Raw genomic sequence first — 25,383 nt, 5'->3', positions numbered from 1 at the left:
CCCCTTGATTCAGTCTCACGGGCATAACACGTGACTAAGTTTTAACGAATTTGACGAAAAAAACAATAGCTACACGTTTTGATAAGTAAAGGGACCAGTAGTCAAAGATTTTTAGTTGATGAACAATTTCTCCAATTGTGTTAAAGTTGAGAACCATTGTTGCAATTTCTTCTTAAATATAATATGCAAATTTATGCCAATATAGAAAGAGAAAAAAAAATATTGCAGAAGGAGCAGCGTTTTTATTACCGAGCAGGCCAAAATAACAGCGGAGACGGAAGAGGCATAGAGTGAAAGCGTGAAAGAGAAAAGCCGAAAGATGTCGTTGGTGGACTACCCATCTTCAGACGACGAAGTACCGGAGGAGGAGGAGGTTAGGGAAAACAAGGAAAACGAGCCACAACAACAAGTTCCCAGAGACATTCCGGGTCTTCCGACTCGTCCTCACACCCAGTAATTTCTTCAATTTCTTTGTTAAAGTTGAAATCTTTTACTTCTTTCGAATTTATCACTATTTTTTTATGATTTTATTTATTTGTTTATGATATTCTGAGTAATTTTTATTGTTTTTGTTCAATTTGTAGAAAAATTGTGTTGGGATGCTGTTATTTTTGCGTATTTGAGTTGTAAATAAGAAAGGAAAATTCAAGGATTATGGGAAGAAGCATATTGTAATTAGCTTAATTACAATGAGGGTTATATCCCCTCTTTAGGAAAATTTAGACTTTTCTCTTTTTAGAAACGATATTCTACACTAAATTCATCTAAACAATATTCCACACTGCTCTAGTCAACTTGGCTAACTCCCGGTCTGCCGGAAAATTAAAACTTAGAGATAGGCACAGTATACAAGATAATTTCATTTTTTTTTAATTTTTCTTGGGTTTCTATGTTGGTTGACAGAATGGTGTTGCATAATGTTGTATTAAATGAGGGTTTTTCTTAGCAGTCCTAAATTTTTACAGCTCGGAAAATAGTCACAGTGTTTTATATAAGCTTCTCCTTCCTCGAGTTGAATTTTAATTTGGTATATTTTTTTCTGTGTAATAGATCAGTTGTTTTATCACACCAGCAGCCGGAAAGTTCTGCCCGTTCATCAGCTCCTTCAATCCAGCAACTTCCTGATGCTTCGCTGCTCTTGAATTCTCCTGTTTTCTCATCCAATATGGTGAGTGGCAGCGACCACTCTTCTCGTGTTGCAGCTGCAATGGCTGAGAGTTCATCACGTAAGAGAGAGTTGAATGCATTTGCTTCCTCTGTTCCCCGCACTAAAGTTCCCAGAGGTAGCTTGCCTCATTCCAAGAATGTTCCAGATACAGTTGGTGGTCTGCTGGTTCCGCCTCAGCTTAGTGGAAGGTCAGTTTGAATATCTGGAATTTAAATTCTGCTTTTGTTTAACTGTTTAGCTATACTCACATACTCTTTTGTATGCTTTCATAACTTGCAATATGAGCTTTAATTTCTTGAATATTGCATCTTAAGTTGCTTAATCTGAGTAATCACAACTTCAGAATTCATGCAGTCATGATTTGGGATTTAAATGCTAACTTGCTATGTTGTTTTTGGAATCCCAACTAAACTCGGTTCACATAGAGATCATGCTATGACGATATTGAAAGGGAAAAAAAGTTTATAGATTTGTGTTAGCAATGAGTTTTGGTGAATAAATTATACGATTACAACGAGTGAATAGAGTGTGAAGTTGTACTTTAAAGTTTAAATTAGAAAAATTTATCCCTCATAAGTTCAAAACTCTTCCATATTCTCTGCAGTTACTTGTAATATTTACATGAGAGAGCCATATGCTGTATAACTTAAGACTTTTAATGAAATGGACTCTTTTTAATGGGTAAAAATTGCACACATGGAGTGTGCAGTAGTGGCTTAACACTTAACAGTCATGATGACTTAGTTGAGTGGACTCATTTTAAGTTGGTCTGTAATAAGAATCCTGCTCCACAACTCTATATTCTTAGGGTTCCGCAGTACTTGTATTGGTTCATCCTTTTGCCTTTGCTTTTACATGAAAAGATGTATTTGGGTTGCTTACTACTGCGCCATATTTGATTCCGTGACTGGATACGTTCTTCATGGGATACTCCTCGGAAAACATTTGTTAAGTCTGTCTTCAACTGTAAAGGGCCAGGTTTGTGTATTTGAAGGTCACTGTGCATAAATCTTGCTAAAACGATGGCTATGTTAAAGAATTTGTAGGTATAGATCAAATACAATTTTCTTGTGTTTGGTAAAGTTTGGAAATTGATTACAATTCTAAAACTGTTGGTCCTTTTTCTTCCTGATGGTGGCAATCCCTGAACTTGGCGTATTGTATCTGTTGAGCAACATTAAATATGCCAACTTTGTTATACGTCAGAGTTTTCGTTCTCATCATCGTTTTTTTCTCTTTTTTGGGTCCAGGAGCAACATTGTAACAGAAGATGTAGGAAAGCTATTTGTCAAAAAGCAAGCTGACCATTCACCAAAGTAGACGATATCTAAAGGGGTGATGATGTAGTAGGAGTCTTAGTTTATGTGGTTTCTTTTTGTTGTTTTGGAATGAGAGTCGGGATAATGTCTTTCAGAATCACATCAACTACTGAGGATTTTAGTTGTGTACAATATAAAGAATGTTAGAGGACCCTTGTATTGTATTTTTGTTCTAGCTTGCCTTAGTTGTGCCACAACAGTTAATTAGTTCTGGATCAATGAGTCAATGACAATTATGTTTTGAGAGATCGAAAAGTAGATTTTTCTGCTTCTGATGTTTTTTTTCTTTTATTTATTATTATTATTTTTTTCTTTTCATTTATGAGGCATGCTTGGCCGTGAGGCACTGGAGTTGTAGGCTTGTAGCTTGTGAGTTTCTGGAGCGACTCAAAATTTAAAGCAAGTTCAATGCCTTGTCCAATTTGATGGTCTATTTCCCTTGATTTGATGAAGAAATTGTTTCCTTTGGTCTGATCAAATGGCTTACCCTTGGATTGTTGCTCATAGAAAAAGCAAACCCTTCTTGAAAGGTGGTATTAGAGTATTCATGGTATGGCTGGTGATATCATCACTCTTGTTAGTAGAACATCATCTCCGAATGGAGTTTAGTAGGTAACAAACCCGAAAAGAAATGTCCCCTAGACTTTTTGCGCATCAAATTTTCTGTGTGAAAATGAGATTAGGAAACGGTTTCTTCATTCTTTTTAACTAGAAGAAATGGCTTCTCGTTCATTAGTTTAAGTTCGATTTACCTATAATTGTATGTAAATAACATTTTTGTACACATTTTATGACTGCAGTGCTGTAATTCCCAATACTCTTTTCTTCTTGTTACTGTTTTTATTCATCTTCACATGAATCCTCAGTTCTTCACCCCAAAATATTGATTAATACTCACAATTACTTGATACCGTCGAAAGAAAACTACGAGGCCTGAGCTTCTCTTGCCAAGAAGATGTTCTTCTCACACAGGGATGGCTTGCAACCAACATGGATGTCGTGCACATAAAAGGTCAATCAAAGACTACTTATTGGGGGCGAGTGACGGATTATTTTCACAGCTACAAAACATTTGCAAGTGATCGAGAGGAGAGGTCACTACTACAACGGTGGTCAGCTATTCAACAAGCAACCAAGAAGTTTTGTGAGTATGTTACTCAAGTGGAAGAGAAGCACAAATACGGCGTGAATGGGCAAGATAAGGTAATCTTCTTTTTCTCAATGTTATTTATGGTAATCATAGTTTGGTAGATTTAGTAATGATCTTTTTTTCTTCTTCTTTGGGCAGTATTTTTATGCGAAACAGTTATACGAAAAATTGGAAAAGAAAAAATTTCCTTTCGATCATTGTTGGAAGCTGTTGAAGGATGCGCCAAAGTGGTTGGATGATATGCGGAAGCCCAGGAAAAAACCAACAAATAGAGGAAAAGGTACAAGTCTTGCTCCTGAATTCTCTTCTCCTTCTACTTCAGAGAGTTTGATAGGTCTTGTAGAGGACGACGTCCCAAATACTGAATCTGGGAACACAGAGAGGAAGAATGTCCCAAATACTGAATTTCGGAAAAAGGAGAGACTGCAAATAAGGAAGGATGCCCCAGATGGTAATTCTGGGAACAGGGAGAGACTACTTATTGGGAATGATGCCCTGAATAGTGATGTTTGGAACAGGGAGACACCACCGAAAAGGATGGACATCCCAAACACTGGTATTGGGGATATGGACGTCCTAGTTACTGATTTTGGGAATACGGAGAGACCACCCATGAGGAAGGATATCCCGAATACTGATTTTGGGAGCATGGAGAGACCACCAATAAGGACAGACGTCCAAAACACTGATTTGGAGAACATGGATGCCTCAATTACTGATGTTGAGAACATGGAGAGACCGCCATTAAGGAAGGGCATCCCAAATACTGATTCTGGAAACATGGAGAGACCAACGACGATGATGGACGTCCTAGATGCTGATTTTGGGAGCATGGAGAGACCACCAGTAAGGCTGGTTGAGAAACAAAAGATCGAAGAAAACCAAAAGAATGACGATGCAAATAAGCAAGCCGTGGATCTCCTACACATGATGGAGGAATGGAGAGACCAAGTTAATGAAGAGAAAAGGCAATATCGGTTAGAGAAATTAGAGATGCTTAGGGAGAGGCTTGAGATGGATAAGGAGAGGCTTGAGATGGATAAAGAGAGGCTTCGACTCGACCGTGAGGACAAAGAGGAGAGAATAATGTTGATGGATACAAGTATAATGCCTCATCAGCTTCAACAATACTATCATCGACGTCGAATGGAAATTCTTGCTAGAGGAATGGGTGGTGTCTGAAGATTACTTGTTGCTTTGTAATTATTTGCTATCTCAGCGTACCTTGTTTTTTCCTTTGATAGTCAAAACTAGCGTTATATTTAGCCTCGAACGTTCATCTCGCTCACTACTCTCACTGCAACCCAATCTTACTTACCTAGGAAATTTGCAGTTGACCCAACTCGACACAGCATGCACACTCACCGCCATCTCTACTGCATATACGGTATACCACCGAAGCTCACGCATTCAATTTGACCGCCAACCAGCGAAGCCCCGCCAATCAACTCCACTGTGGCAGCCGAACCCAAGCAAGCATCTCCACTGCTTTCTCTAAAGCTTTTGATTCTATCAGGGGCCTAGCTCCTTTCAATTCAACTGAGCGGGAGGAAAGGGGTAGGTTTGTGACATCCCACATCGTCCAGGGGAGTGATCCTTAAATGTATATTCTCATCCCTACCTAGCACGAGACTTTTTGGGAGCTCATTGGCTTCGGGTTTCATCGGAACTCTGAAGTTAAGCGAGTAGCGTGCGAGAGCACTCCCATGATGGGTGACCCATTGGGAAGTTCTCGTGTGAGTTCCCAGAAACAAAACCGTGAGGGTGTGGTCGGGGCCCAAAGCGGCCAATATCGTGCTACGGTGGTGAAGCGTGCCCGGAAGTGGTCCGCCCCGGGTCGGGATGTGACAATTTGGTATCAGAGCCTAACCCTGGCCGCGTGTGTGCCGACGAGGACGTCGGGCCCCTAAGAGGGGGTGGATTGTGACATCCCACATCGCCCAGAGGAGTGATACTTAAATGTATATTCTCATCCACGAGGCCTTTTGTGAGCTCACTGATTTCGGGTTTCATCGGAACTCTGAAGTTAAGCGAGTAGCGCGCAAGAGCACTCCCATGATGGGTGACCCACTGGGAAGTTTTCGTGTGAGTTCCCAGAAACAAAACCGTGAGGGTGTGGTCGGAGCCCAAAGCGGATAATATCGTGCTACGGTGATGAAGCATGCCTGGGAAGTGGTCCGCCCCGGGCCGGGATGTGACAAGGTTGCTTTGGCGGCCGCAGCCCGGGTCTTGGTGCGTACTGGCTCGCCTAGTCCCTTAGGACACGAGTTAAGTTTTCACCCTTTCGGTGTCTTAAAATGTAGTTAACAACTTAATAGCAAAGAGGTTAATAGTTGAAAAATGAAAGCAAACTGTATAAAACTCAGCCTGCAAGTAAATATTAATCCTCCTGGGTTTTCCTGCTCCCAAAAATACAGTTCCCAGATCAAGTGTGTATAAATTGAATTTGAATAAAGACAGCGAAATGGCGAAAGGAAGGCCGATTTCTAGCTGATCTCAATGCAGACTGAAATGTACAAAAAAAAATGACGAGAAATGGTGTCCAAAAATGTTGCGCAAACATGCAACGAAACAATGAAGAGATTCCTCCAAAATTCTGCACAAAAATCATTCACGAGCAAGCTGTTTCGATCTTTCATGCATTGTCAGGGCCACGGAGGAGAGGTTCGTAGACATCCTCGTGATTCCGAGGAGTTTGTTGTTTCCTGACAGAAACAGGAATGAACTTGACGACGACAGCGACGAGCAAACTTACAGCGCCGATCAAGACGCTTGTTAACCACAACTCCCAGCTCAGTGGCACGGTTTGTGCAAACTTTCCCAAGAATTCAACGATGATGATCTGGAAAACAACGGTGCAGATCATCACCATCATGAAGGTGTAACTGCTGAACATGCCACTGAACACATTGATCTTCTCCATATCACGACTGTTTATCTCGTTGAATACCTGCAATACATGCAAAATTAAATCCCCTTTGAGCAAAGCAAATAAAATATCAGATTAAAAAAAAAAAAACTAATGAAAAAGGTTTGAAAACTTTGAGTTTTAATGATAAGGACAAAATAAAGGATAAAGTGAATAATATTAGGTTTGACTTTTTAGTGTAAAAATGTGGTTTTTCGTTAAAGTGAACAGTACCGTGAGCTTTTCGTTAAAACTCCCTAAAAAAAAACCCGTAATCTATTGTAAATGACCAATTTACCCACCACTTTTGACGTCACCCACATTTTATAGAGATGACACATTTGAGAGAGGAAAAAATAACAAATAACATTTAATTGCAGGCCATTCCTGGGCATAACATTGACCAAAACAAAAAGTTCAGAAGGAAAATCAACGGTAAGGTACAACAAGTTGATGGGGAAATTGGCGAAATACTCATAAAAAACTTGGGAAAATCTGATGCAATGTTTCTGAAAATAATTTGATAATTATTTTAATAGCTGAAACAATCATGAATTAAACAGATAAGAACAAAAATAGTACAATGTATATGTAAACACGAAAATTCATGTAACGAATAACAGTAGTACCTGGCAAAACACAAAAGAGTTGAATATGACGGTATTGAGAACGAAATTTGCATCGGAACCAGTTAGCTTCAAAAGCCGGATTCCGCAAAACTTGAGAACCAGAAGGACAGCAATTTGGTAGATACTCTGGCCAACAATGTTCCTCCACATGATCCCGGTTATGAACTTGACGTTCCTTCCGACCGGTGGTCTTTTCATTAGGCCCTCGTTTGGTGGCTCCGTAGCCAGCGCCAAAGCACCAAGAGTATCCATGATCAAGTTCACCCAAAGCATCTGGACAGCCGTGAGAGGCGCGGATCCTGAAAGTTATTTCGCACGATCATTACCGCCTGCAATGCATTTGGTAAATATGTACGTTGAAAGGTTTTGAAGTAGTTCCGCAGATGAACAAACCTGAGACGCATGCTGAAACGAAATTGAGCATCAGAGCTGCGATGTTAACTGTTAGTTGGAACTGTACAAACTTTTGAATGTTGATGTAAACCGCCCGACCCCATCTTGCAACGTTCACTATGCTTGTGAAGTTGTCATCCATTATGATAACATCGGCATTCTCTTTCGCAACCTGTGGACCGGCAGATGTTTAGCCGATTATTAGCATTTAAGAAGAAACCAAATTGTGTAGGATGAGGTCTGTAACAAACCTCAGTTCCCGCAATACCCATGGCAAGTCCGATGTCTGCCTCGTGCAGCGCAGGAGCGTCATTCGTCCCATCACCAGTTACTGCCACAACTTCTCTAAGCTCATTCCTCAACTGTTTCACCAAGGTGTGCTTGTCCAAAGGCAAGGATCGAGCCATTACCTGCACAGAGAAATTTTCACTAATTTCCTGACAGAAAATTCATCCGGAAACTACTTCCCATTGATACAAATGTGAATTTAATGTTAAGAAGTTACTAAAGCAATAGAAAAACTAAAACCTGCAGTTTCGGAATTATTTCCGCCATCTCCTGTGAGCTCTTATTTCGGAAATCTGGCCCTTCTATAGCCAAACCACCTTCTGTCAAAATACCACACTCCGTAGCTATGGCTTTAGCCGTATTAATATTGTCACCGGTGACCATCCTTACAGTAATCCCAGCATCTAAACAAGTCTTCACTGCTTCCCTCACTCCTGGACGCACAGGATCCTTGATTCCAACAACAGCTATTAACGTATATTTATCGTCAGGAATACTGTTTTCACCAGAGGAATCATCTATATTCTTGAAAGCTAAGCATAGAGTTCTTAAAGCTTCACAAGAAAAACCATTTATGATATCTGAGATATTCGTTCTTTGCTCGTCTGATAGAGGCACAGCTTCACCATCAGTGCCAACAACATTATCACACATTTCTAAGATTATTTCTGATGCTCCTTTGCAGAATGCTCGTTTCTTTCCTCCATCAGGTAGAGCCACTAGCACCAACATCTTTTTCCTGACTGAATTGAATGGTTCAACCGTAAGTATCTTATAATCCTCACTGTAAGATTTAAAATCACCTCCCAGAAGCATTCCAAATTCAATTATCGCCGTCTCTGTTGGAGTCCCCATAATGCTATTCTTTCCATCTTCCCCCTTGACTACCTCCGCGCTTGTATTCAGAAAGATGGACTGTAAAAGGAGGTTATGTACTCCTTCAGAAGCTGACTTCAACATGTCATTGTTCTCATTACTCGTTATAGTCTTGGTTTCGTTACAGACCCATATCTTGTTCACAACCATATGATTTGTTGTCAAGGTTCCAGTTTTATCTGTGCAAATACAAGTAGCAGAACCCATTGTCTCACATGCAGAGAGATGCCTCACAAGTGCTTTATCCGACATGAGTTTTTTCATTGCAAAGGCAAGACTTAATGTCACTGCCAGAGGTAGCCCTTCTGGGACTGCAACAACAATTATAATGACGGCAGTCGAAAAGTAATTCAAAAGCATTTGTGCATCTTTGGAAGACCAGTCTTTCATGTGATGGTGAACCGCCTTGTTTACTAAAAACCTTGAAATCAGAACTATAAATGTCAGCACCGCGAAAGCCAAACCAATTTTTCCAATAATGGTTGCAACTCCATTAAGTTTCACCTGCAGTGGTGTCTCATTGTCTCCCCCTTCACTCAGAGTAACCATTAGTCGTCCCCATTCGGTCCTCATACCAACTGATGTCACCAGCATTTTACCAGAACCATCTTGCACTTTGGTTCCTGCAAGAAGAAAAGGTCTATCTTGATTTATGTCCACTGGCTCACTCTCGCCTGACAAGCTTGATTCATCGACTTGTAAGCTGTGGCCTGATATGAAAATACCATCAGCTGGAACTTGATCACCGATGGAAAGATGAACAATTTCTCCAACCACCAAATCGTAGATAGAGACCTTCTGTCTACGTCCGTCTCTAGTCACCTGAACCATTATGTTTTTCTTCTCCTTGTCCAGTTCTTTAAATTGCAGTGACTGCTTGTAGTCGCTAATTGCAGTCACCAACACTACTAACAATATGCTAACTATTATTCCCAAGCCATCATACATACCTTTCGGCATTCCTTCAGTTGCAATTCCAACACCTATAGAGACCGCAGCAGCAACCATGAGGATAATTAAAGTTAAATCTTGTAAGGCTTCCCAGAGAAACATCAAGAAACCTTTAGAAGGTTTCTCTGCATATCGGTTTAAGCCAAATATATTCTGCCTAATAGGTATCTTGCTTGAAACAACACCATCTTTCAGCGATACAGAAACCTCTCCTGCTAATCCTGATACTCCTCCGTGTCCTTCCAAACCCTTCGTATCATGAGATCGAGCAAAGGATGCAATTTCTTCAGGATCAATGCCAAAACCAGCATCTTTTACTTCTTTGGAAAGATTATATCCCCCACGATTGCCAGCTGAATTGTACAAAAAATTATACATGACTTAGAAAGGAATCAGAAGTTTGAATGAAGGAGATGTTACTATATAAGAAGGATATAATACCATCGATGAATTGCAATGCCGCTTTTTGTACGTAAAGAGCTACACGTATCTTTTCCTGACAAGAATCAACAGAAGCATAGCGAAAATGGTAGATTAAGAAAATAATTCAACCAGTATTCAGAGTTAAATGAACACGCTTTTCATGCTTAACAGATGCCTAATGCCATCAAACCTGATGCAGATATAATCATATATTATATATCTATTTAACATTGACAAGTCTAAATTTCCTGCCATTGAAGTATAGTTCGATTGAAATACTAGTCTGATGTGCTGACACTGCACGCCATATCCTCACACAAGCATATAAATTTTTTCCTTATCAAATGAAAATCCCGACTTTATCAACATGAAACCTTCATTCCTTTGATTTTCATTCATTTTCTGTCTCACTATGAAAGCGTGACGCTTTCAAATGGAGGAAACACAAAATCAACGAAACCGACACCAAGAAACGCAATTTTCTGAACAATGTGCAGCTTCATGGCATCTGTGGTTGGATTTTTACCTCAATACACATTATGGGAATTTGAGCCTCTTCGTCCCAATTTCTCCCTAGGCCTTAGGCCTCCATTGAACTATTTCATTGTCATTGGTATATTCAACTCCATCAAACCCTCTTCTATTTGTACCACTTTCATATACTTTTTTTGGCGAAACAAGGAAGCCAAACAGCACAAAACAAAGGCACAGAAAGAACTTAGCCCGAGAGTCTATACAGATGACTCTTATTTCTCGAAGCCCCACAGATCATCCATCACTTTCGTATACTTGAGACAATCACTTTCATAGAGTGAAAAAATATTTCTTCGATGGTTTAATTGTTTAATTAAGCTTGACATTAGTAACCCCCATGAGCATAAAAAACCATAGCTACTATTCAATAAATAAGTTTAATGCACAGTAATAAAGAGATTCAACACGAAGACCTTTAGAAAATAATAAAGTTTATGAAGATAAAAACATAACTGCTGAAATAAATTCATCAAACTGTAGCAACTCTACTTAGGGAAAAGTTAAGACACCTCTTTTTCTTTCAGAGTAAGAAGAAAAAAAAAATAAGCACAAATGTTAAAGTTAAGCTAAGAGCTTAACGATTGAGATCAATAGAATTTATCTTCGCTTTTCGAATTTGTAACAATGTAGCGCATTTAGTGGCTTCGTTTGTTGCTTGAGAAGAGGGTTTCATTTTTTGGATGGTCTTGAGCCTTGACTTCAGATATAAACGTTTCCATTCAAATTTTATCTTTTTCTTTCAAAGTAAGAATAAAATATATAAGCACAAATGATAAAGTTAAACTAAGAGCTTAACGATTGAGGTCAATGGAATTTATCTTCGTTTCTCGAATTTGTAATAAGGCAGCGTATCTAGTGGTTTTGTTTGTTGCACTGGAAAGGGATTTCATTTTTTGGATGGTTTTGAGCTATAATAATTGTTTAATACTTTAACTTTTGATGTAAACATTTTCATTTGAATTTAATAAAATTCTTACCTTTGGAGTAACAAAAGAAAAAAACCACTAATTCTTGTGGGTCCCAATATTCACAGGTGGGTCCCACCTTTGTAAAGCTCAAAAAATCAAATGAAACGATTTCATTGAACGATACGGACTCTGCAGCTTTGTGGCTGCCTAAACCCAGTATCAGAGGAGAATTTTTTTTGTGGCCGAAAATATGATGAGGTACATCAAGTATTCTATTACAATTAATTGAACTTTCTTTTCAAAAATTTTCAATTAATTATATTATTTTATCGATACACTAACAAGTCTCCCGTATCATATGCCGCCTAATGGACTTCTGAATAACACCACCACCACCCCTAATGGACTCGTGGATTTTGACCCCTGCCACCTCTCAAAGAATGAGGTTTGCTCACCCGCGCACATGGATATGTGCATGATTTGTGTAAATAGTGTATTGACAAGGTATACTAACTAATGGTCCGGATCTCTTTCCTCCAAAGCCACCAAATCAAGTGATTCAGGTCTTTGAAATTTGATCCAACAATTTAGTAAAAACTTTTAAAAGTTATAATAATTTTTTACCGTTGGATCAAATTTCAAAGGCCCGGATCACTTGATTTGGTGGCTTTGGAGGAAGAGATCCAGAGATGATCTCTTTCCCTAACTAATGTATCGTTATGGTAAAATTATTATTCTATTAACATAATGGTGCACTGTTCTAAAAATTATCGCTTAGGACTGCCCTGATTAGTCCCTAGACGTTTAAAATTTAAGAAAGTGCGCCTAGACCCTGTTAGGCACTCTCTTAGGTCGCGACTCTCACTTGGACAGAAAATCAATAACTTTCTTTGTGCATTTTGTTTTGTCAATAAAATGTAAGAGACTTCTTGAATACTTGGATGAAAACTGTTTGGGCCCAAAATAATAGTTTGGGCCGAGGGTAGGATCACTCTCGGCCCAGGAGGCCGGGCGGTAAAAGGACCATGGATCGGTCAACCCGTGGGAGTCCAAACCTAGGGCGGTTAAGACGAATCCTCGTGCAATAGGGAGTCTCGACGGGATCGGATATCCAGGAAATTAATCCAGCTTAGCTAAGGACTAGGTTCATAGTCCTAATAGGTGTAGGACTGGTCGAGGTGATCCGGAGAGGGAAACCTAGTCCGAGTAGGAGGTAAACTCGGACTCAAGGTTCAGTACTATAAATAGGGGACGCTGTGCATCAGGAAAAGCCCCTACAAAATCAATACAAAATTGCCCTGCGCAAACTCTCACAACTTGTGATTTTTCTTTTTCTTTTTCGCTGACACATCTTCCGTTGGCATCAACAGCACTGTGAAAGCAACCGGTGATATCTTAAGTCGGCATAGATAGCTCTGTCACCGTAGAATCAGCCGATCTCGCAGCATCTTCCGTTGGCATCAACAGCACTACGGCGAGGACGACTGGTTACCTATCCAAGTCTCGGTCGAGAAGGATTTCCGAATCCTTATTGGTCGAGGTCATCTCATCAGCCTTCTCGACGAAGTGAGGTGTTACCAGGTTATTGTATTCGGCACGTTGAAAGCCGAATTCGGTTCGTGAACTTCGCATTTTAGCAGCCTTGTCTTCAGGCTCTAGAACCCAAGAGGCCGAGAATTGTTCCTTCCTCGGCCGCAATCGCAAGACACAGAAGTCATCAGCGCGCTCAACGCAACATCAACAAATTTACTTCTCGGCCGAGCTCGGCCGACGAGTTGGCACGCCCCGCAATCACCGAAGGACGTAGTTAGCTTAGAAAATACTCGGCCTGCGCGCCACGTAGGCTCTGTAGTTTCTAGGGTCAACAAAAACTCATTATGTATTTGTTCTCTATGTTTTCAATATGTTATAATACTTTATAATCTATACGTCATTTATTTTGCAATTTATGTATGCCAATACATTATTGCTAGCCTATTATGAGGCTAAGCACACCCCCTACTCCTTAGTGTAGATAATATCGTTTGTTAAAAAAAAACATTTATGTGTTTTTTTATAATATAAATAGGCACTTATTTATACAATATATAATAGATTTACTTATCCCCCTCCGCCTAGACCCCCGCCTAGGTCTGGCCTAACCGCTTAAGCGTTTGGTCCCAACCGACCGCCCGACTAGTGGTTAGCTCTTTTAGAACCTTGAATGTATGTCGTCAATACACTACGTATCTATATTATGCACATCAGCACAATTCCGATGCGCAGTAAGAATTAATGCTCAAAGCACAATGCAATGGCACATTGTGCATTGGATTTTAGCACCCAAAAGAAAAACAAAATAAAAGACAGTTTGTGGAGCAATCATGCAACTCAATATTATGCGCATCATGATTAATTAGTTGATTACTTGATGATATGTTCATCATCAAAGGCATTTCAAAGCCAAAGATCATACAAATATTATAACAAACAACACATCTACTACAAGTCACTTCTCCCTCACAAGTATAATTATCTAAGACTCGCAAAGGCCTGTTTGGTTTCCAAGAAAATCTTAGGCTCCAAACAAGAGCACAAACACAAACAATAAAAAATTAACACATGCATCTCATCTATTCCTCTGATTTCGCCATAAATTTGTGAAGCCAAAACAGAACGTGACATGCAATTAAAGTAACGAGCCATCGAGTAGTTTGAATGTGACAAACACAATGGCGAGAATCGAAATAATTAGTTGAAGAAATTATATATAGGAACTACGATGATCCAGATATTGAAAGGAACCTGGAGGTTCTTGCGCTTCCGCTCGTCCTCGGCGCGCTTGGCGAGATCAGCGACCATGCGGAACCTTCGGGTAGGATTCTTGACAATGGAAACCGCGGATCTCCACCGCTTCAGGGCCTCCTCGGACGGCCGTTTGGGTTCGACGTCGAAGTGCGTCCGCAAGTATTCCTCCATTTTCTCTCTCATGATTTCTCTCTCTCTTCTTCTGAATACGACGACGATGACCACTCTGACCGACTCGCTCTGTGTGAATGAGTTCGTTCGGATCTGTGAATTAGTTCGTAGAGAGAGATAGAGTTTTATTTGGTGTTATAGAAACGTTCAAAAGGAAGCCGACAATGGCGGGAATGTTTGTGTATTAAGAGTATGTTTTGCACAAAATCTCGAGGGGAGATATTATCTATAAATTACCGACTAATTAGCTCAAAACTAATTAGCTAGCTAACCAAAACTAATTAGCATGGAAGGCGAAGCCAAGATTTTGTAGCAATGTGGGCGTGACAAAGAAGTTCTCTAGTATTAATTAAAATACGTCTGTTCACAATTATTTCATACATGTTTTCATATTTATAGTCATATGCATGACTGATATATTGTATCAAATTTAATTTCCGATATATGATTTTAGTCATTTGAAAAGGTCCAAATTCAAATCTCCTCGATGAAATATTTATAATCTAAGGGTAATGCTATATAGACTAAAATTTTAAACTAAATGATATGTCAACAGTAAAAAATAAGAACATTAATCAACACTTAAATAATAATTCAATATTTTCTATAAGAAAACAAAGTTTGCTATGTATAAGTTAAGCCGAAATGAACAATAAGCAAGTGTTTCGGGTACTTAATCCATTTATTGTATCTAGTGTTCTAAAAATCAAATCACATTTTATTGGCAGAAAACACAATAATTTTTTTTTAATTCATATGATATTATCTACATTAAAAAGTCAGGAAGTGGGCTAAGCTCACAATAGGCAAGCAATAATTTAGTTCGAAATTGCTTTTGGTCAGAATCAAACCTAATACTTCTCACTTAATGAAAAAAAATATTACAGTCTACCCTACACTGTAATATTAAGTAACAACACAATGCTTTAGAGAAAGAAAAATCACAATGTTATGGATTCACTGTGTCCTTCACAATATTATTATAAGTGTCGTGCTTTTTCCCCAAGCCTTTCACAATTCATTCATTTGATTGATACTTTCCCTTTTTTGCTCATATTGATCCTTGCTTTGGGTTTAAGGATTTCTTTCCTCGTTTCAGCTTGGAAATGGCCATCCAAATAAGTTAAGGAATAGCAAAAAAAATTTGTTGTTTTACGTACGCATTTGCCCTTTAAAAGAAGGGGAAATTAAATTAGGTATAGTGTATTTTTTTGCTCACCTCTACCGTGAAGGTGATGCTCACCCAATACTGGTTGTTATAAATTAGTTTAAATTTCGAGTTTCATGTATTAGATCAATTAAACAAACTAATCAAACGGAATTGGGGTGAACATCAAAAAGGGAAATATTGACGAAACATACTCTAATTGTTGTGTGATATGAGATGCAAGTAGTGGATTGCTTTAATGTTTATGTTTTTTCTTTTCAACCCACTGCGTTCCGGTCTCAAGCCATCTATCTTTTTGTACTTTACATAAACTTAGTATAAATTATCCTATAGTTTCTCAAAAAAAAAAAAAAATCATCTTATATGGGGTGATATGGGATACTGCAATCTAAGTCAAAATCTGATCCAAGTTCAATTAATCCAGTTACAAATGGGATACACATGACAAACCTAAATTTCAACCAACGAATACAAATGGTATTTCTATTCTAAATATTGCTAAGAAGAGAAGAAGAAGAAAAAATAAATAAATAAATAAAGAGTTTGACGTAGTGGTTTAAAAATAATTAGCCTAACTAGTAGGACAATCCAACACTTACAACACGAATTGGCGTTGACGTGCTAGATGACAAGCATAATTAGAGAACCAGTATTAACAACACGATCCAATCATGCAACCTCAAAATACTCCACCACCACCACAACCTCCTACACCGCCGTCACCACCACCGCCATAGCCTCCTCCACTCCCACCACCCCCACAGCCTCCACCGCTGATGCTGCCAACATGACTATTTACGGTAGCTACAGCAGTTGAATTAGCCAAAGTAAAACCAGCTGCTCCCAAAACAGCCACACCACCGTCTTTGGTTCCACCACTTTCAACATCGCGGCGCAGAGATCGTTGATAGGAGTGGTATGACACGGTGCCTGGTGATGATTCATCCATCACGTTATATGTTGTATAAATATAGAAACAAGAAAAAACTAATGCAGCAACGATTGCAACCCCAGTAGCACAATATGCAGCGAATGGCATCATCTCGCACAAGTTTATCGTTAAAAATAAAGGTTTTACGATAAAATTCCAGAATTCTTTGATAATCTCACAGTATTATTCTTTCTTCCCCATCTTAAAGCAATTTATAAGAGAACAAAAGTAATAAATAGGAAATAAAATCAAAATAAACCGTCCCTAAAAAAAGTAAGCTTGGTACCTAAGCGTGATTGGAAGTGATTTTAAAATGACTGAAAATGTTTTTTATGAAAATGTTTTTTGAACTAATCCTTAATAAAAACACAAGTAAATTCCGGATGAACACTTGAAGTGTTTTTAGATCCCAAAAACATTTTCTATAAAACATTTCCAGTCATTTTAAAATCACTTTCAAACACTCTAAAACAAAGAATCTTTAATTAAATCAAATCAAAAATAATTTATATTTTACTTTTTAACACCCCCTCAAACTCATTATTTAATAAAATAAAATCCGTAATTAAATGAAGTAGATTTAGTCAATAATTCTCAATATACGAGAAAGGGCGCGTAGTGCACGCTTTATATATACCTTACATATTGCGGATATCAGATATTTTTGTCACGCCCCATTCCAAGAAAATTGAGAAATACCAATTTTCGAATTAAGGCATGATTGATTTATTTAGAATCATAATTGCAAAGCTCTTATTACACATTGAAATGTGTTGCACGGACTCCATACTCTCCACCAAATACTTTGATAAATTTTATTCAAAACTTACATGTCTATGGATTAAATTAATTGATTGGCATGCTAATTTAATTGGGTGATGCTGTTTATCTTGTACACTCAATTGAAATTCAAGCTAGCATGGAGTGTTTCTTCTTAATGGTGTAAGTGTATATTAAATGGTAAAAAATATATAATGTATTAATTTCTTTTTTCCTTTTCAAAAAAAAAAAAAATTAAAGGCAAAAACTAACCATGGTTAATGTTTTAGATGTGCGACACAATTCTACAAAGACGGAGCTGCATAAAAACTAACCATAGTTAATGTTAACGGAGTCTATGTTCGCATCTACTTGTTGGCAAACTCATGTCATGTGCCGTCATAAGTTTGACAGGGTGTTGAAAAATTAGTTATTTATTTTATTGTTATTTATGATTTTCTTGTGGGCCAAGGATAAAGATTTCTTGCCCATTAAGGTTTAGGGTTTATTTTATGTTTCACTATATATATGAGTGTTTGTATTCATTTATTTTATATAAGTCTGACAAGATATATTCTTGAAGGGTTATGTAGTCGCCTCAGCGATTTTGTAATTTTTCTTTGTTTTTCGTCAATAAAGAGATATTTGTAGTTTTATCATATGGTGCCGTTTGTTCGTTTGCGCGGTCTAATGTCCTAACTTATGAATTAGTTATTAGTCAATCTTAAATCTGGGTAGATGAGTTTATGAATTAGATCCCATTTTTCTTGTTATTTTACTGGTTTAGTACATGGAACTTGTTTGTTAATTTCTTTGTACTTAATTAGATATCTCAAATGTTTTCGATTTGACTAATATTTTGCAAGGATAATTTATAAGATTCAACTTGAAAAATAGACGGTTCAAATAGTTGAAGTTCAATATGATGGAGCCCCATAACTAATTTCCATTAAAAAATAAATAAAAATATATTCCCTTAAAAGCCTCAATATACATATATACATGATGCTAGTTTTCAGAAGGGCATCAAAAGAACTTATTGGCTATTAGATTTCTTTATGTTCCGAGACTTTTAATGAGATTGCTAAGCGTGGTCGCGGCTTGTGTGTTTTAATTTGTACATTTCTTTTATTTTTTACATCCTTCATACCTCATTTTTTTTCTATGTATTTACTACTAACACGGAAAAGTGAAATAACAAAATCGAAAACTAAAATAGCTATAAAATGAGTGTTCAAAGTGTTTCTAATGCATTTTAAAGAAAGAAATGGATGACAAATTTCTAATTTTGTCCAAATTAAAGGTTATTCACAGGAAAAAAAAATATTCCTACTAACACCACAAAAATGATAGAATTAAAAAGTACAACTGCTTTTCACGAGTAACATTTAACATGAATAAAATAAAAAATTTGTCATTTATTTCTACTCACTTTTAATATATAAATAGTCATATCCAAAGAAATTTTTCTATAATTATACATACAAATTGATACACCACGACCAAAGTCAAGACGTATTGGCCATCACGTGAGGGTAACATAGCCAAGTGCGCAACAGAAGTGTATACGATAATAAGAAAATGCGAATAAATAAAAACCAACCTAAGCTAATTTAACCAGTGATAATGACACGCTCCGATCCCGATATTCTTTGAAATTCCAAGATAAGCACGTTCTGGCCGACATCCGAAGGTGACGAAAGCCATTTATTGAATGCAAGTGCTGAGAACAAGGAATAAATAAGACTTATAAATATAAAAGATAATGAATATGCATTTTAGGAACGTGTTCAGAGCATACAACTAATCTAGAACGCTTAAATAATTAATATAAAATTGAATGAACAAATGAATGGGTCCTATACCGAGAGGACTCGAAGATGCCGATGCGGAAGTGCCTTGACGTCGGGATTGTATGCCTCGATTCTAAATTCTGAAGGGGGCGCAAAACAAACATAAGTGGACCAAGTTGATATATATATATATATATATATATATATATATAATAAAACAGTTATCAACATACTAACCCCCAGGTTTTATGAAAACACATATATATCATGATAAACATAGGTTTTCCGAAACCTAGCATGTTGTGCAATGTCTCAAATCATAACTTGTATGTATAATAACCACTAGTGAATGTTTAATAACTCTCCAGGCCCCATGCCGGCTCCCCGTCTCTAAGCAAATAGTCAGAGGAAAGTTACCCCCAAGCACCATGCCAGCTCCATGTCCCTGTGCTAATAGCCAGAGGAAAAACACTTCAGGCCCTATGCCAACACCATAACCGTCACCCGAGACAGATCGGAATCTATCCATTCGTCCTGTAGCGGAATAGGGACCACTAGGTAAGTACAAAACCATTGAACATATATATATTGAAAAACAACTTCATAGTATAAAGTCATCCATCATCTATACTATAAAGAGGTGTTCGAAACATGTTCTAAATATCATATCGTCATCCATCAGATATTCTATAAGAACACGGGTTATAGGAAAAATAGTAATAATTCAAAATAGCCTCAGTAAGCATGTTATCTCAAAGCGTTTCATAGAACATAATTGCTAAATCATGCTTTTCCATGTATGCATTTCTACTATTAAAACATGCATTTTAGAAGGGGTCCACTCACAGATACTTTGCTGCTGAAGAGTCACGCAAACTAGCAAAGACGGAGACGCCACAAATAATTGCCCCTAATCACATAAAGGGTCAAATTAATAAAACTCTATTATAACAATTGAATTTAGGAAAACGGATATTGGAAACGGATTTAGGACATCGAATTACCCTAAGAAGTGTCCCGGGTATTTTTCCATGAAATATTCCACCAGGTTGGGCTTAGGGTTAGGTTTAGGTTAAAGGGTTTAGTGGGCCGAAAGCCCTAGGTTCAAAGGGTTTGGGTTTTGGGTCATTTGGGCTGCAAGGCTTAGGTTAATAGAAATGGGGCTTGGGTTAGGCTAGGTTAGACGATTAGGTTTTGGGTTTGGGCCAACTACATAGCCCAATTGTTTAGGCTGGGTTTTTGAAAAGGGTTTAAAAGGTTTTGGGTTGAGGTGACCCGTTTTCCAGCCAAACCATTATGATTTGACCGGCGTGTAGGGTATCAATCTCTTCATCTCGTCGAGTACTAAAACTTTCATGTTTGGATCACTTGATTTGGTTAAGTGACGAATAAGTTATGAGCGTTTGAAAGTGTGCCAAATCCCTGGCCTGAAATCGAGTCACCTTAACCCAAATCGGGGGTGTGGAACAAGAAGAAAGAAAGGGAGAGAAAGTGATGGGAAGAGAGAGAGAGAATTGTGTGTGGGTGTGTATATGTTAGAAATAAAAAGAAATGGAAGAGTCGGTGGAACCAAATCAGAGGTGGGCCCCTTGGCACACCAATTAAGACCCAAAAACAATTTTAAAAGAAAAAGATCTAGCCTAAGATGCAATTTCACGAAAATACCTTATTCGTTCCAATAAAATCGGGACGGGTTGTTACAGATAATAAATAAGTGCGTGAAAGTGGTCAAGTACCAAATACAAGTATTCAGAGCATAGGCAATCCAACAGTGCAGTCAAACCAAGTAAGTGCTAATTATACAAAATAGGGATAAGATCCCTACTTATTTATGGATATGTCAGAACTGCCGGGAAGTCCTCGTGAGCCACCTAAAGATGATCAGCTACCTAGAACCTAGAGGGGTGCAAAACAGAAGGGTGAGTGGGCAAAAACAAAACGTTTGAAGCACACATTTATCTTTTATGAACATAATAACCCCTCATTGTAAAACCCGTATAATTTCCAGAAAATAATACTACGTATATATGAAAAGCAATGCATAAGTGCATTGATACCCAAAATATGCCATGTCATAACGTTTCAGCTCTAAATCATGTAAGCCAGGTGTAGAATCAATATAAAATAACATGTCAGTTGGAGTCACCTAATGTGACCTATACGACTGGAACCATAACTCATCAACCTAGGCTAGCACACGAGTCGGAGTCACCTGATGTGACTTGTACGACAGGCTAGGTATAAATATGTACGCTCAAGTGCTACGATCACGTGAAGGCTGTGCGATAAATCGCGGGTCACCTAAGAGTCGGAACCACCTATTGTGGTCTATACAACAGGCTGGCACCAAACTTGAATCTAAGGTGATGTGCTGTACAAGAGTTGAACGATCACATGAAGGATGTGCCCAAATCCCCGGGCAAGAGCACTAATACCGGGTGCAGCCTTGATGAGCTCTAAATAAATACATGCGTACCAATGCAACACAACCCATTCAATCACATCATACTCACCTGAAGCTTACATGAGTTTCCACAGCATCACCCAATATAATTCACATGTAACAGTGCAATACTTAAAATGCAACTCATTACGACATGGCATTCAAAGTATAAATCATTTAAGAAAACGTTTTGGAAACCATATCATATATATATATATAAAGAAAATGCCCACTCATTGATAAGTAGCAGGATCGTAGCCCTCTAGCCTCGCTTGTCCACGCTCGTCCTCAAGGTACGTCTCACTTATATGTGAAATAACTAATTTTACATTAATTTTAAAGCACATACACAAACCTAATGAATAACTTCTCATATGTTGCTCAAATAAGGTGTTTGAATATACCAACGTGATCTACTCAACAACATGAACACCCCCATATTTTTAGAATAATTTTTAGACGTCACACGCGCCCTCACGTGGCGGCCATGCGCCCTCATGTGGCAACCACGCGCAAGCACATACCTGACACACTGACGGAATCCCTAACGGCGTTAGGGAATATTTCGTTAAATAGTAGAATATTCCATTAAAATCCTAATGGAGTTACCTGACACCGTCAGTATATTCCATCAAAGTTGACAAAATATTCCTCTTTTTCTCCGATGACTCGCCGGAATCCTCCGTTGGCCGCCGTCTGTTACGCCGGAAACTAGAAAAACTTCAAACTTCAATATCTCTTTCATTTCATCACCAAAATTCATAAATCTTATATGAATTTGAAGCCCTCAACTAGTAGATCATAACCTTACCTATTAGAGATCCTAAAACCGACGAGAAGTAGTTGGAATAAAGCTTGGAAAAAATCCGGCCAAATTGGAATTCCATGAATCCTCTTATCCCCATGTAAACTCCACCCTAAAACTACTCTAAGGTCTCTATGGAGTTGATTAAGAGCTTCCTTAAGCTTTAAAACTTCGTGGAACGTCCACAATCACGACAAAGTAACAAAGCACCTCGTTGGGGCTCGTGAGTTCTCGGGTTTTCGACGTCTATTCCTCAACCTAATAGTATGGATGAACTCGTAACCTTGAGAGGAGTATGATGATAGTTTCAGTAGGGTCGATCCGTGGACATTTTGGTAAGTTTGAAAGTGATGGTCGTACGGTGTACGGACAAGGGAAATTTTGAGAAGATGAGGGAGAGGGTGAAGGGTTGCATGTGTGTATGTGTGTGCGTGTGTGATGGGTTGGCCAAAATAAAAGGGGTCACAAGCCCTGATTGGGCTATGGGATTTAGGGTCTAATTAATTGGTTCAAAGGAAATAAAATAAACACAAAAATTCTAATTGGGCTACATAATCCCAATAGACTACATCGTGACTGACTTGTTGATTAACTAATACAAGCACTACTATATATAGTGAAAACTAAAGCAAAATCCTAATCCTTAAAGGATATAGAAAACTCTAATATCCTTGTCCCACAAGGAAACCATAAACAAAAAATAAAATAATAACTAATTTTCCAACACCCCCCGTCAAACTCATGGCGGTACACGTCATGAGTTTGCCAACAAGCAGATGCAGATGCAAGCTCCGTTAGGCGGACAAGACAAGACGAGTTCCGTTAGGCAAACAAGTCAAGACAAGCTCCGTTAGGCGGACACGACAAGGCAAGCGGTTCAAGCGAGCAAACAAATAATCCAAGCGAGCAGGCGAGCGAGTGAACAAGCAATTCCAGCAATCAACAAGGCCCAACTAAAGGCCTTCAAACAAATCATAATAGCCCAACAGATTGTGGGCTCAATACCTTTTTTTTCTTTTTTTTCTCTTTTCCGGCCTTCTTTTTTCTTATTTTTTATTTCCTTTCTTTTTCTTCTTTTATTTCCTTCTTCTTTCTTTTTCTATGCGAACAAGTGCAAACAGCAGCGAGACTTTTGGTTGCAGACGACAAATGCTGGTAACATCGTTCGATGGCAATGGCATTCTAGTGCAGCGGTTGTTCCAGTAGGTTCGAAACTGCAGTATAGTACAGGGAGAGGACAAACTCAATCCGAGTTTATGGTTCTCGGGTCGAGCAGCAGCGGTGGTGGGGCAGACGGGTTCAAGGGTTCAGGTGGGCGTGGTGGCGGGTTTGATGTAGGTCTGATGTGGGTTCAGGTGACAACGTGATGTTGGGTTCGTCGGATTGAGTTCTTCAGGTTGTGGGTCGGGATTTCTGGCAACAAGGATTGTAGCTGTGCGTGTGTCGTCGGGTCTCAAGTTGGGTACAAGGTGGTGCAACAGCAAGTGGCAGCATGATGTGGGCACAAGTTTGTCGTCTGGTGATAGTGCAAGGTTCCCGTCAATCGTCAGGACGCATCAAATCTTTCACAGCTTCATATCAGAAGTAAAGGCAAACGGGTATACTGATAAACAAATACCAACCCAACCAAGCAGATTAAATCCTGAAGGATTGAACCTACTCTGATACCAAGTTGAATATCAGAGTGCGCAACGAACGAGACTAACAAAATAATAAGAATATTATTAAACAAACTGAATGCCGAAATGACTACATAATCCCAAGAGACTACATCGTGACTAACTTGTTGATTAACTAATACAAGCACTACTATATATAGTGAAAACTAAAGCAAAATCCTAATCCTTAAAGAATATAGAAAACTCTAATATCCTTGTCCCACAAGGAAACCATAAACAAAAATAAAATAATAAGTAATTTTCAAACATTCCAAGCGTACCTTTGATCTGTAGAGTGAGAGCCTTTTCCCACAGGTCCCTCGAATCATTATGGCCGATTTTCATCTATGTTCGACTAATAGGTCTCACAATCAAGCAAGCTTATAATACTCTCAACAACAAAAATTTTAGCTTGAGCCTACTGTCACACACCTCCGTTACTCTTTAGGACGCATCTGCTCCAAATAAACTACCCACCTCACAGGCATCCTTAAGCAAGAGAGTGACCTTTCCGAATTGGTGTTGTGTGTCACCATGTCCCACCTACCCTACACATTCAATCAAGGTTGTCATTGCGAAGCTATAGTTACATGCATATGCACGCACACACATATAAATTAGGATCAAAGGACACAAATATAGGCACAATTTAATATACTTTTTTGTGGTTCTCATTTTGTAACATTTTTTCAAAGATCTGAACCATCAAATATTTCAATTTTAATTCATAGATCTTTTTTGTCAAAAATTAGATAAATTCAAAACCATTAAGACATCTTTTGTAGTGAAAAATTAGACAAATACAATTTTAAAAAGAAACACCTAGATGACTATTATTTAATCCAAGAGTCATATAATTTTACAACTGAGTAATTTTTGGTAGAAATAATTTTTGACTAAAACCTAAAAATAGGCGATCAGATTGCTGCATATAATACAAAGTGAGCCCTAAGGATATGTCAAAAAAATGTGTCCCCACTCTTTATACAATACAGATTAGCACATCGAGCCTTGAACCTTCCCTCTTTAATCTTAAGCTTATTTTTTTAGCAACCGTGAAACTCAAATTTCATTTCATTTTCGTCCGTGAAATAAAAATATCACCATCTTACACTTCCTAAAACTAGATTTTCATCCCAAATTGTCTAGATCCTGCTAAGCTGCTTATGACCCTTAACACAACGATATGACGCCACTTGGATTTACATATTAAATGAAAGTTTTAAAGTTTTAAAATACTAAATTCATAAAGAAATTGAATAGAAAAACAGAAAAATATTGTATAAAAATCAGAAAAGATAACAAAAATATGGAAACTATT

At 38.2% G+C, this 25,383-nt stretch overlaps 3 protein-coding genes and 1 long non-coding RNA gene across 4 annotated transcripts; 1 reads left to right on the top strand and 3 right to left on the bottom strand.

Moving 5' to 3' along the window:
- Window positions 1–201: 201 nt before the first annotated feature.
- Window positions 202–4,902, top strand: LOC126628433 (uncharacterized). The gene is made up of 4 exons (XM_050298113.1): window positions 202–453; window positions 1,051–1,356; window positions 3,408–3,690; window positions 3,776–4,902. The coding sequence occupies exons 1-4, from the start codon at window positions 320–322 to the stop codon at window positions 4,817–4,819; spliced, it is 1,767 nt and encodes a 588-aa protein (XP_050154070.1). The 5' UTR covers window positions 202–319; the 3' UTR covers window positions 4,820–4,902.
- A 1,068-nt stretch (window positions 4,903–5,970) lies between these two features.
- Window positions 5,971–14,677, bottom strand: LOC126628431 (calcium-transporting ATPase 4, plasma membrane-type-like). The gene is made up of 7 exons (XM_050298111.1): window positions 14,332–14,677; window positions 10,124–10,178; window positions 8,096–10,035; window positions 7,819–7,977; window positions 7,568–7,739; window positions 7,175–7,473; window positions 5,971–6,587 (listed from the first exon to the last, which is right to left on the bottom strand). Exons 1-7 carry the CDS (start codon window positions 14,515–14,517, stop codon window positions 6,273–6,275), a joined length of 3,126 nt encoding a protein of 1,041 aa, XP_050154068.1. The 5' UTR covers window positions 14,518–14,677; the 3' UTR covers window positions 5,971–6,272.
- A 1,675-nt stretch (window positions 14,678–16,352) lies between these two features.
- On the bottom strand, window positions 16,353–16,622 carry LOC126628897 (uncharacterized). Its single transcript, XM_050298756.1, has one exon. The coding sequence runs from the start codon at window positions 16,620–16,622 to the stop codon at window positions 16,353–16,355; it is 270 nt and encodes an 89-aa protein (XP_050154713.1).
- A 6,334-nt stretch (window positions 16,623–22,956) lies between these two features.
- Window positions 22,957–24,631, bottom strand: LOC126628441 (uncharacterized). Its single transcript, XR_007625427.1, has 2 exons — window positions 24,344–24,631; window positions 22,957–24,007 (listed from the first exon to the last, which is right to left on the bottom strand). It is a non-coding gene; the product is annotated as an uncharacterized LOC126628441 (long non-coding RNA).
- Between the last annotated feature and the right edge of the window lie 752 nt (window positions 24,632–25,383).

Source organism: Malus sylvestris, chromosome 7, assembly GCF_916048215.2.
Source record: "Malus sylvestris chromosome 7, drMalSylv7.2, whole genome shotgun sequence".
Taxonomy (NCBI): domain Eukaryota; kingdom Viridiplantae; phylum Streptophyta; class Magnoliopsida; order Rosales; family Rosaceae; genus Malus; species Malus sylvestris.
The sequence above is the reverse complement of the archived record's forward strand: the minus strand, read 5'-3'. Positions and strand labels throughout refer to the sequence as shown.